Below are 13,593 nucleotides of genomic sequence, written 5' to 3'. Positions count from 1 at the left end.
AAGGGGAGAATTCAATGATATGTTTTTTTTCTATCTGGTTCCTGTCCTATAATAAACCTTTAGCAAATTATATTTTATATACCGGATAAGTAACATTTTATAAATCGGATATATACCGGTTTTAATTTCTATTTTTTGGTACGTTCTACACAAAAAGAAGTTGTAAAACCTCATTCCAGGTTAAATAAAAAAAAGAATAAAAAATCGTAAAATGTTCTCTCCACCCTTAGGAATAAGCTTGGATAAAAAGGTACACTGTGCAAACTATTTTGCAGTCTTCTGCTAAAATCTTTCCCAAATCTTTAAGAAAAAACCCCATAATTTTCATTTTTAGAGCGAGAGAAAATAGGTGAAGAATACAGATTTGGTCAAAAAATTTTTCGAAATACTCCTCCCGTCTTTACCGTGTGGGTTCAGCAACTCAAGAATATTTGTTTATTTTCGGGCTTCTAGAAACCAGCAAAATATAATTTTACTCCGATAGATACTAGGTCATATCTTGGTGTATGAACACTCTGACCGTGTTATCGGATATGGCGTGTCCAGATTATAAGAGTTTCATCCTTGATTCAATATAGAATTTTGTTCAGCTACTTGGTTTTGGAAAATGGGCAGCCATATTATGACGCGACATCTGAAATCTAAGATATCTGGTAGATATATTTGACACTAAGGTTACGAATTGTTTTACCCCTAAATGGTTTAGAGTAGCCTCCACTGAATGTCTTTTTTGGTATTTAAACATGTTTCTTAAAGACAGAAATCTGTTATAACAGGAAATGTAAAAACAGGAAATGTAATGGAATATGCAATGTAAAATGGAATATGAAATGTAATGTAATGGAATATGAAATGTAATGTATATAACAGGAAATGCAAAAACAGGAAACTTCTGTTAAACCTTTCCTACCTCAGAAAATTCAGCATCTATTTCAATGATTCGCAACCGTTTTTCCAGGTAAATAAATTACTTTATACTCTATTCTGTTAACAAGTTTTCGAAACCTATCCGAAAAATTTATTGCTTTTTAAAAATTTTTCCTGAAAAACTAAGTAAATTGAAAACAAGTAGACTTTTTCCTCCTCGAAAAAAAAATCAACATTTAAGTTTTTCCATGCTAAACAGCTGTTTTTGCAGGCAGAAAGCTCATTTTCCAGTTCATCTGAACTTCAGGAAATTCTAAATTACCTTCAAACTCTCTCACCTGTTAAGACGTTTGTAATTCCAGTTCGTCTGAACTTCACTAAAGTTTAAATTACATTCAAACTCTTTGACCTGTTAAGACTTTTGTAACTGAAGTTTGCAACACCAAATTCTAAGCTATCAAACATCCGTTTTTATGGACTGTTATAACTTTTTCCAGCGTGTCCGAGCTTACCAGTTAAATATAAACCGCAATATCTCTATTTTTTTTACGGATTTTAGGTGCTATAGTTTATAACAAAAAATTTTATCACTGAAAAACTTTTTTTTAAAGGACTGGGAATCATTTTTTCATTATTTTGAAATTACCAGTATATATTGCAGGTAAATTAATTTCACAACTAAGATCTACAATTTTTTTTTTGAAAACGTTCATTCAAGTTTCTGGCTCACCAGTAAAATTGCCTGCGTTTATAAAGCACATTTATCTAAAAACTTTTAGATATATTTATCAAAAATCAATGGCTGAGCCACCATCCTAAGAAGGCTGTTGCCAACTCATGATAGTATCTGCAGTTTCTACACCAAGATTTACAACGGGAATCTTAGACTGTTGAGGATCCGTTTATCCTGGCTAAGAGCTCAAATTTAACAAAAAATATCAAAAGTACTATGTAATTGACTTTCATATGCCATCCAGTTTTTAAAAATTAGTATATTGAAATCTATAGAACAAGGACTAAGTCACCAATTGTCTAAAACTGGTTTTAAAAGCTAAATTTGATCACTTTTACACTTTCAAGGTTCGTTTTTCTTTGGTAGGCTGTCCAGAATCTACCTATATTGCGTAAAAACTTAAACTTAACAGTAAAAGGTAAATCGTAAATGAATCTAACATAAATAACATCTTGTAAAAACAAAATTGTAAGCTGAAATCTATCTAAAACAAGGTCAAACGTATACAAATGTCCAAAATATTATCTTAACTTCTAAATATAATTACCTTCATACTCTCTCTTTGTTTCCTTTTTCTTTGGCAATGATTTTGTCGCCACAAGAGAGCTCACTTGGCTAGCATCGCTTCGTCCATAAATATTTTCTGCATAAACACGGAATTCGTAGCTATGCCCAGGGCTGAGTTCACCAACATTTGCTGTATGGAAACGGGTTGTACATACTCTAATCCAGGAAGACATAGGATGCTCTCTCTTTTCAACAATATAGTTTGTAATGGCTGAGCCACCATCCCAAGAAGGCTGTTGCCAACTCAGGATAAGCGTATCATGAGTAACTCCTTCAACCTTAGGGAAACGAGGAGGATTTGGCCTATCACTAATTTGAATTTTAATAATCACAGAATCCATACCAAGCTCATTCTCAGCGTTCAGTCTGTACGGTGCTGTATCAAATTGCGTCACGTCACGGATTGTTAGGATTGCATGACGTTCATCCACTTTGACGTGATAGTGTGAGCCACTCTCAATTGTTTCACCATCACGTGACCACGTAATACGTGGCTTAGGATTACCAGTGAATGGAATTTTAATTACTACGTTTTCACCCTTGTCAAAATAGGCAGTATCTCTGAATCTAGGTGGTATGTAAATTTTAGGTGCAGTTTTAATTACAAGCTCGGCTCGGGTGGACTTAGTCCCACCCTTATTTGTAGCACGACAACTATATTCATCAGCATCTTCTCCATATACATTGTTAATTTGTAGAATATAAGTATCGCCATCTTTCTGAATGCTATATTTGTTACTGGTGTAAATTTCTCTAGTTCCTTTGTACCATGTAATAGATGGTGATGGATGACCAATGATACGACAGGATAACGTGGCAGTTTTGTTTTCTAGGGCTAGAATATTCTTAAGTGGCTGAATAACTTCGGGGGGCTTAGCAGCTAGAAAAAGAAAAGTAACATAAGAAAATACGAAAAAGAAAATAAAATGGTATGAGAAAATACCAAGAAAGAAAATGATGAAGACAAAAAGAAATGGAAAAAAAATTCAGACAACACAATACTAATAAGAAAAAAAAATACAAGAACAAGAAAATAAACCAATATAAGAACTGAATGGCTTGCACTCAAGGTTGTGTCTGGGGGTGGTAGGGGGTCTGATTCCCACCCCCCCCCCCACCCATCCAAATTTTGTCCAACTCGTAAAAACGTAAAAAAAACATATAAAAAAATGTTGGATAAGTCTTAAAAAAATATACGCCCCCCCCAAAAAAAAACAAAAAATTACCCCCCGAACAAAAATTCTGGCCACGACCTTGCTTACAGTGCAATGCTATTGATTCATATGAGCAAATTAGTAAAAGAGAGGGACTGGAAGGATTATCTGAATCCTATTTTATGGAGAGATTTTTATTATAATTATTCTTTTTTGTATTCTAACAGATAATCTGTAAAAAATTCTTTCAGAATGTAGAACTAGCTATAAAAAAGAAAATTTGAAACAGTACACAAATCATCAATCACTTAAACAAATTCATTAGAAATTTCCAAATTGTATCCAACACACGAAACGAAGAAGAAATTCAAAGAATTATCCTAAAATCATATCTCCAAAGAAACGTTGTAAGAGGGAGAACAACCTTCTATTTTTTCATGGGACCCTCACGGAAATCTGAAAAATTTAGGCATAAAAATGGCTATGCTCGGGTTTTCATCCCTGAAGCGCAAATTGCAAAATTTGCCACTTGTGTCTGCCGGGAAGGAGAAACATAGAAAAAAAGAGGAATAAATGACCTAGAAAAATAAGGACATTTTTGAGAAATAGAAAACCAAGTAAATATTTCAAAGTAATTTTTGAAGTCTCTGTTAAGGACATGGAAACTAAAGTAGCCATTGTTTATGTAACTTAATTATAGTCGATATTTATAATTATAACATAACTATATTAATCAAATTAATTATAGCTGATAATTAATTATTTTCTCTATGAGCGAAAAGTTTGGTGAACAGGTTTTCATGGGTTAGTTAGTCTCATGGGTCTTTAATTTACTATGGATAGAAAACACATGATTAAATAAGACTTGGCTAACTAAAGCTAAACAATGTATATAAGAACGCAATGAAAGACACCTAATTATTTGAGCCTTAATGTTCTCTTTATCAACAAATCTGTTAAATAAATTACATTCTGTCATATAAAGCGGAAACACAAAAGAAGATTTTGTAAGAAAAAAACCCTAAAGGTTTAGTAGAAAACCTTAAATGAAAATCTTAATAAGGTTTATTTTAAATCAACCGGCAATATTTTCTTTTATATACTAGAAGTCCTTGCATTAAATAGAATAGAGAGGATTCGTGTAAAGCCTTAAAAAGAATCAGGTCGGTTTACCCGGATGATCCCAGTCAGTCCAACTTTCAAAAAACTGGCTGACTACCAGTAAAAAAGTGAAATATTTTAAGGTTTTCAACAAAAAAAAATTACTACGCTCCAAAACAGAACAGAAGAAGCAAGCAAGCAAAACTTGGCTACAATATAGACTAGTCTGGGTTACTTACCGTTCGGATCAACAACCTTTACAGAGGTTGAGGCTGTTGATGGCTGACTCATACCTCCCTCATTCTGAGCAAATACGCGGAATTCATACTGCCTTCCCTCAACGAGGTGCGAAATGTTTATTTGATTTGTTAAGCATATCACTAAATTAACACGTTGCCATGTGGAGCTACCAGCCTCACGTTTTTCTATCCAATAGCCTTGTATACGGGCGCCACCATCACTCATCGGACGATCCCAAGATAGGTTAACAAAGTCACCTCCGACTTCCAGCACTTTTGGTACTCCAGGTGGAGATGGTGGATCTAAAAAAACAACAATAAAACCGAATTTAGTGTTACGAGGAGGGTGATGTCAGTTTACAGTGGCAGAGGCTCACAGTCTAATAATTCTAATAATCTAATATTGATATTGTATTGAACTATTATAATCCTAATAATCATAATTCTATAAGACATATTCTAGTTTTTATAGTTCTATAATACATATTATAATTCTAGTATTATAATTCGAATTGTCTAATATTCATAATCGTATTTATTTTCCGTATAATCGTATTTATTTATTTAATCGTATTTAATATTCACAATCGTATTTTATTAGAATGATATCTAATCTTAGAATATGATCTTAGAAGGATCATACTCTGGACTTTTACCTATCAACAGCTGTAACCGACTGTTCCTGAATGGAGCTGTCACAGAAACTTATTATTAAAAATTATTAATTTTGTAATTATATCTATATATATAAAAATAAGTTGTCTGTCTGTCTGTGGATGTGTGGATGGATGTGTCAGGTGACGTCACCTGAAAAAACTGGATTAGGTGACGTCAAAACTGAAAAAACTAAAAAAAGGCAAAAACTACAAAAAAAAACTAAAAACTAATAAAAAAAATAAAAAAGCTAAAAAACTAAAAAAACTATAAAGGTAAAAACCAATAAAAAACTAAAAAAAAAACTGAAAAAACTAAAAAAAGGCAAAAACTACAAAAAAAACTAAAAACTAATAAAAAAAGTAAAAAAGCTAAAAAACTAAAAAAACTAAAAAAACTAAAAAAAGGTAAAAAACTAAAAAAAATAAAAAATAAAAAAAAAACTAAAAAAAAGGAAAAAACTGAAAAATAAGCTAAAATAAAGGTAAAAACCAATAAAAAACTAAAAAAAAAGGAAAAAACTAATAAATGACGACACTCAAAGAGAAAGCGACCAGGACAAAAGGAATGTTCGATTAGCAATCAACAAAGCACCGGGACACAGGGAGTATAAATGACGACCAGGACATAAGTAAAAAAAAAAAAAACTATCTATATATATAAAAATAAGTTGTCTGTGGATCTGTGGATCGTGGATCAGGTGACGTCACCTGAAAAAACTGGATCAGGTGACGTCAAAACTGAAAAAACTAAAAAAAGGCAAAAACTACAAAAAAAACTAAAAACTAATAAAAAAAATAAAAAAGCTAAAAAACTAAAAAAACTAAAAAAAGGCAAAAACTACAAAAAAAACTAAAAACTAATAAAAAAGCTAAAAAACTAAAAAAAAGGCAAAAACTACAAAAAAACTAAAAACTAATAAAAAAAATAAAAAAGCTAAAAAACTAAAAAAACTAAAAAAAGGTAAAAAACTAAAAAATAAATAACGACCGGGACACAGGGACACAACTACAACGGGGACACCGGGGGAAACAGGGGGATATAAATGACGACCGGGACAAAAAAACTAAAAAGAAATAAAAACTAAAAACTAATAAAAAAAACTAAAAAATCTAAAAATCTAAATAAGCTAAAAAAGAAAAAAAAAGGAAAAAAATAAAGGAGAAAAACAAAACTAAAAAACGAATGTATATACAGACCGGGACACCGGGATACAAATGATGACCGGGACCCGGGACACAGGGAATATAAATGACGACCGGGTAAAAAAAAGGAAAAAACTGAAAAATAAGCTAAAATAAAGGTAAAAACCAATAAAAAACTAAAAAAAAAAGGAAAAAACTAATAAATGACGACACTCAAAGAGAAAGCAACCAGGACAAAAGGAATGTTCGATTAGCAATCAACAAAGCACCGGGACACAGGGAGTATAAATGACGACCAGGACATAAGTAAAAAAAAAAAACTATCTATATATATAAAAATAAGTTGTCTGTGGATCTGTGGATCGTGGATCAGGTGACGTCACCTGAAAAAACTGGATCAGGTGACGTCAAAACTGAAAAAACTAAAAAAAGGCAAAAACTACAAAAAAAACTAAAAACTAATAAAAAAAATAAAAAAGCTAAAAAACTAAAAAAACTAAAAAAAGGCAAAAACTACAAAAAAAACTAAAAACTAATAAAAAAGCTAAAAAACTAAAAAAACTAAAAAAAAGGCAAAAACTACAAAAAAACTAAAAACTAATAAAAAAAATAAAAAAGCTAAAAAACTAAAAAAACTAAAAAAAGGTAAAAAACTAAAAAATAAATAACGACCGGGACACAGGGACACAACTACAACGGGGATACCGGGGGAAACAGGGGGATATAAATGACGACCGGGACAAAAAAACTAAAAAGAAATAAAAACTAAAAACTAATAAAAAAAACTAAAAAATCTAAATAAGCTAAAAAAGAAAAAAAAAGGAAAAAAATAAAGGAGAAAAACAAAACTAAAAAACGAATGTATATACAGACCGGGACACCGGGATACAAATGATGACCGGGACCCGGGACACAGGGAATATAAATGACGACCGGGACACAGGGACACAACTACAACGGGGACACCGGGGGAAACAGGGGGATAACCTGACAATCTATTTATATGCAAAGACAATGGGACAGCAAAGAATGTTGTATATTCGCAAGTTTTACGTAGTTAAAACCATATATATATATATATCTATATTCACAGGTGGGACATAGGGACACAACTACAATGGCGCGTAACTATTATGGCGCGTAACGACTTACGCGCGCGGGGGGGCTTGGGGGGGCGCGAAGCGCCCCCACCAACTAGGTGTTGGTGTGGCGCGAAGCGCCACCCCAACAGCTAGTTATTTTATAAAAAAAAAGAAAAAAAAGACAGACGTTACTGGATTAAAATAAGTCAGAAAATGTTTTATCTACAAAGAATGGGTATTTTCTTATGTGTGTTTCTAATTTTTTCAGTGTTTCATTGTTCTATGAGTATTTTCTTCTAAATTTAAAAATAAAGAAGAAAGACAATCTTGGTTGTTTTAACAGCAAAATTCTTTGAAAAAAGTTGGTGGAATTTAATGGTTTCTTCCTTATAAGGGTTCATTGTAATTCCTTCATCATCTACCATACGAAGAGAATGATATCAAAAAGAAAGTAAAATTAAGGCAAGCTTTGTTTCTTTAATTGTAGAATTCCTTGCGAAAAGTTTGTCAAATTCTAATGATTAATTCATTGCCAAAGTTAATCGAAGTCTAGATTTTTGAACGAAACAGAAAAAGAATTTCTATGCCTTCTTCTATAAGTTTTCTTTCAATTATACAATAGAAAAATCTTCTTTTGTAAGAAATTAGAAAAAAAGCACAGAGGTATTTTTGTGTTTTAGTTCTAAAATTGTTCTGTAGAATTTAATCTTTGTTCCTTATCAATGTTCATAAAATTTGTATAGTATTAATAAATTAAAATTCTAAACGTTAATTCATTGTAAAAGTTAATAGAATTCTAGATCCTTTAACAAACTAAAAAAGGATTTCTAGGCCTTCTTCTGTGAAAATGTAAAAGTAAAAGCACAAAAAGATTTCTGTTATTTAATTCCCAAATTAGTGTATAGAATTCAATGTCTGTTCCTTATCAAAGTTCACAAAACTATAATATTTTATATAATATCATTAGATTAGAATCCTAATGGTTAATTCATTGTTAAAGTTAATAGAATTCTAGTTCCTCGAATGAAAATAAAAAAGAATTTCTTGGCCTTCATCTATAAGTCTTCTTCCAACTCTACAACTGGAAAATCTTCTTCTTCTACAAAATAGAGAAGTAAAAGCAATAAAGACTTTTTGTTTTAATTCTAAAATTATTTTGTAGGATTTAATGCTTGATCCTTATCAAATTTCATAAAAGCATAATAATTTAACCGCTGACCAGAACTGCGAAAAAACCTCCAACTAACATTATGTCAATTATAACATAATACGTTTCATACTATCAGCAATTTGTTCAAATGCAACTTTACACATCGAGACTAAATTTAAGGAAGTAAATGCGGAATAGCAACGAGTCATGTTTAATATTCTTATAAGGCTAGAATTGATCTAAGTTATTGTGACCATTCCATTATTTTTCAGTCAAGTTTATGCCCATTTTTAATCCCAATAATACGCGGAAAATTATGATTTTTGAAATTACGTAATTCTAAGGCATTTCTAAAATTCTAATTCAAGTCTTTTTCAGTATTTTCTATTGCAGGGAGCCTTAAAAATGACTGAAGGCTTAGTGCAACGCTTCTTCGGAATCATGTATGGAGTGGTATTGAAGGGGTCTGAAGTAGTATGAAGTGGAGGAGCTTACTGTAAAAAGGTGCTTTTCACCCTATTTTCTTTTTAAGTTGTTTTTCTTTTTAATTAAAAAGTTTTGTTCTGTATATTTTCTTCTTTTTTGTTTTTAATGTTGCATTTCCTTACCATTCATTAGGCAAGAGACAAAACAAATAATCAAGTAGCCAATCCAGGAGTGGCGCAGTTGGAGTGATCTCCGTTTGGTAAAACTTGACTCGCAATTTGATCTAAGCTGCTGCGCCCGCCGTAGTACCCGGAATGTTACTCCGGTAAGGAATATAAGGGGAATAAAATAAGTTAATAAGGGGAAGGCATCTCCATAATAATCAAAAGGAAAAAAAGAAAACATTTAAATAATAGAAGAAAACTGTGGGAAAATTATTATAAAACACAACAATAACATTAAATTTTAACTAATATTCTACGGATATTTTCAGTCAAGATGCGGTAAATATATTATTACTATAGTTAGAACTTAGACTGACAAAGATACTACTCGGGCTTTCAATAATCCTGTAAGAAAACAAACTTTGAATTTTAGAAATTTATCAAGTTTATTATAATTGTAACAACAAGGATAAAAGGTAAATAGGTCATCATCGATTTAATTAGAAAGTTATATCAAACTCACCAAACGGAGCCCTAGCTTTAATTGGGTTTGTACCCTCAAGAGCTGGACCCATGCCATTTTCATTTGCTGCCATTATCCTGAACAAGTACTCTTGTCCTTCTGTAAGACCTTGTACCATAAAAGTGGTCTCTTTACATTGAGAAGATATACATATCCAGTGAGTGTGGGATATGTCATGTCGCTCAACAACATAATGAGTGATACGACGACCACCATCAAATGATGGTGGTTTCCAGTTCAAAGTGCAAGTATGTTGAGTAATGTCACTAACTTCAAGTGGTCCCTGTGGTGCACCTGGTAAGCCTAAGAAATAAAAAGCACTAAATAAACATAGTCCATAACAATGTGCGGTAAGCAAATAATAGAAGAAAAGACGTAAAAACTCCGTGAAAAGTGAAACCAGCTCAGCAATAGTAAACCAACGACATTTACTCAGGTGGAGAGGTGGTATTAAGGGTTAAACTTCTTCCGTCACTGAACTTCTGCCTGGTGTGGTGCAAATGCATCTTAAAATGATTTATTATTTCCCTTAAATCATTTAACCTTGCCTACCAGAACTTTAAAGAAGGGGGAGGTGACGGGGTGCTTGAGCCCCCTATACACACCTAAACTATTTATGTGTCTATCCAAGTAACTCTCCATAACGTCATCTGCTAATACAAAAAAAAGCATATGGGAAGAAACTACTGGTGCCACCTAAAGTGTAGTAACAAGCTAAATCATCACCGAAGTAGAACATTTGCAAGAAAATTGGGAATTTGACATGACTCATGCAATAAGATAAAAGCTGAGATTTTCTCTGTAATTTATATTGAATCAGAACGTTTTATTTTCAAAAATGTATTCTAATTGGAAATCTAGTTTGCACGAAGTAGGCCAAGGTTATTTTGTGAAGATCTTGGCAGGTTGTTTAGGCTGGTTGACTTTAGCTGGTAGGCCTGCTGCTGACAGAGATCTGGTTTTATTTGCCCTCACGTAGATTTCAAAGTACCTGATGGGACAATTATAAGGCAATCTTGAGTCAAACAGAGTTGCCAAAAGTTACATGGTACTAGTGATTTTTCTTTTGGACACTAGCCCCAGTTTCAGCTAGGATGAGCTTCCCATACTCGTTGTCCCCACATAGATAGAAGTGTACGAAGTACAAGCTATCCACGGCTTTGCCACCCACATGGATATGACGCATGAACCAAAGAGTATGGGTAACTTACAAGAGTAAAAATTGACACTAGTCTCGGTAAAAAAACAATCAATGCCATCTAGCACCTGGCGACACATGGCAATTTTTAAGCTTTGTAATCGTAAGCTTTGTAGCTTTGTAAGCTTTGTAATCACTTGCTGGGCAAGAATACAATAATGGTATATAAAGACAATGTAGACAGAAATTAGAAAGCAATTAAAACCGAGATTTTGAAAACCAAAAAGCAGCGAAGAGCTATCAAAATAAAAACAGAAAGAAGGAAAAAAATTGAAAAGATTGAAAAACTTTATATTTCGATCTTTTATCTTCGTCCAGCTTTTATAGAGCCCACGGGGAACTTTAATTTTGGTAAGCATTCTAATCTAGTGAGAAGGGGAAGGGACTATTATTTCCTTTTCGGGAAAATTCAGATAGTATTAAATTATTTGCAACTTACATTGTTTTTCAAGTATTTTTTTAGTTTTATCGACAAGAACGATAGATGCAAGGTTTAAATAGTCTGCAGTTAGATAAGTTTCAGTGTTTTCATTTTATTTTTGAAAAAAACGCTTGAATGCATATTTTTGAAAAAAATATTTACCTGTAATGTAAATAGTGAAGCAACAAAACAAGACTAGAACAATAGATAATAATAGATAATAATAAACAATAGATAATTATAACAATAAAACAATAAAACAAGAATAAAACAATAGATAATAATAATAATAATAAAATATAGAACAAGAGTAAAACAAAGAATAAAACAATATTTTCCTTTAATGTAAATAGTGAAGCAATAAAACAAGAATATATAATAATAGTAAAAAAAGATAATAATAAATAATAATAAACAACAGATAATAATGATAATAAAACAATAGAACGAGAATAAAATAAAGAATAAAACAATATTTACCTGTAATGTAAATAGTGAAGCTTGCTGAAACACTTCCGCTATCATTTTTAACTGTAACATTGTATTCTCCAGCATCAGCTTTTGTTATTTCCTTAATGAAAACAATCATATACTCATCAAAGACGGTGTATTTGAAGCGAGGAGTCTCTTCAATTTCTTTGCCGTCTTTTTTGATTGTCACTGTCATTGGCTGGTCACCGGAATAGTAGATTTTTATCTTGGTGTTGTCATTTTCTGGTAATGACAAATCCGTTGGAATCCGATCAATTCGTGGTGGCACTGTAAAAAAGAAGTTGGATTAAAAAAAAAATAGACCAGAGAAACCAAGTCGAGGGGGACGGGGCGATTCCGTGGTGTTTTGCAAAATGAGGTTAAGTCCACATTTCCTAGTTTTAAATTTACATTCTTTTTTAAGCCCTTTGGAACAATTCATAACTCAGTCAGAATTAAAGTTAAGCCTATTTTGAATAGATGAATCATAAGATCTCTTCGAGCTCTTTCAAATCATAAATTTAATTCATTTTTGTAAAAAAGTGGACTTAAGTCCTTTTTGCAAAGTGCCACGGAATTGTCTTTCCCTAGATAAAAAAAAAAAAAAAATCCTTGCCCCATTCCTTTCATCTCTTTAGTATCCCTTGCTCAGATAAAATATAACACCTTTTTGCGACGCCAAACAATCATGTGACGTCACTACAAAATTCTGACTAGTGTGTCTATTAAAATACTTGGAGTAAATAGAAGAGGTTCCAGTAGTAATAATCAAAGTCATCTAAGTTTGATCATTCATTGTTAGTGATAAAAAACCTACGAAACAAAAAGATAATCAATGATAAAACAGTGTAAAAAAATGACAAGAATTTAAGCTAGGTTCTGACAAGATGTGACACATCTTGACAATCAGAAACAACCAGTTAATGTCAATGTTTGAACTCTGTCTAGCATATCAGACTCACAGCTAATCTCATGATGTATTTCCTAAAAGAACGATTATTTTGAGGAAAGAATTAAAAAAAAGTACCAATAACAGATATTTTCAGTATATATAAATGTCTATATAGTTTTAGTTGATTTTATTTTAGCAAGGCTCTAAATATTTGTAAAAAGCCATTAAGAGTCTCGAGACAATTTAGATTTCTTGTGGATGGTACGTGCATGATTGGCTAACACTGACTACCACTAGCCAATGGAAAGGAGAGTAAATCAAAGACCTTAGATACAAAATTTGTAATGAAGTGAGGTGTTTTTCCGCATTTTTAGTTTAATATCTTTTTAATAGGTAAATCTTGTTAATAGGTGGGAGTAACTCTCCCTTTCTCATCACGACAGGGTTGAAGTAAGGTTGTGTGCTACTACCATGCTATTTAACATCGCTGTTTATATTCTCTGAGCCTGTGACGGACATGGAATCCAGTTGGATCCACGGAAATCCGTAGATTTCCATGGAAATCCAGTTGGAGACACGGAGATGTTAATTTCTCTGAAGATATCAGTAAAAAAAACAAAAAAAAAACAAGAATAACAACAAGGAATTCTTTTCGTAAGACAGTGGAATTGTAATTTGAATGAATATTTCGGCCCTATGTCCAAGGAACGTCCTCAGCAAAACATAAATATATAAGAAAAGAGACTTGTAACGATATACTACCATTAGAACTAAAATGAAAATTTTAAAACAGTCGCAGCATCCTT

General features: G+C 32.1%; 1 protein-coding gene and 1 long non-coding RNA gene across 32 annotated transcripts in view; one reads left to right on the top strand and one right to left on the bottom strand.

The window, feature by feature from the left end:
* The window catches only part of LOC136025485 (uncharacterized), a 44,499-nt gene extending 35,086 nt beyond the window's left edge, over positions 1-9,413 (top strand). Inside the window, exon 4 of the long non-coding RNA XR_010617107.1 lies at positions 9,071-9,413. This is a non-coding gene — a long non-coding RNA (uncharacterized LOC136025485). The remainder of the gene's footprint in view (positions 1-9,070) is intronic.
* The window catches only part of LOC136025213 (twitchin-like), a 397,750-nt gene that overhangs the window by 52,174 nt on the left and 331,983 nt on the right, over positions 1-13,593 (bottom strand). For all 31 annotated transcript variants that reach the window (XM_065701279.1, XM_065701032.1, XM_065701099.1 and 28 more), the window contains 4 exons: positions 11,905-12,183; positions 9,806-10,108; positions 4,662-4,964; positions 2,148-3,047 (listed from right to left, as the gene is read on the bottom strand). In XM_065701279.1, coding sequence (XP_065557351.1) covers positions 2,148-3,047; positions 4,662-4,964; positions 9,806-10,108; positions 11,905-12,183 — 1,785 coding nt within the window. The remainder of the gene's footprint in view (positions 1-2,147; positions 3,048-4,661; positions 4,965-9,805; positions 10,109-11,904; positions 12,184-13,593) is intronic.

The sequence above is a fragment of the Artemia franciscana genome, chromosome 1 (assembly GCF_032884065.1).
Source record: "Artemia franciscana chromosome 1, ASM3288406v1, whole genome shotgun sequence".
NCBI classification, from domain to species: Eukaryota; Metazoa; Arthropoda; class Branchiopoda; order Anostraca; family Artemiidae; genus Artemia; species Artemia franciscana.
The sequence above is the reverse complement of the archived record's forward strand: the minus strand, read 5'-3'. Positions and strand labels throughout refer to the sequence as shown.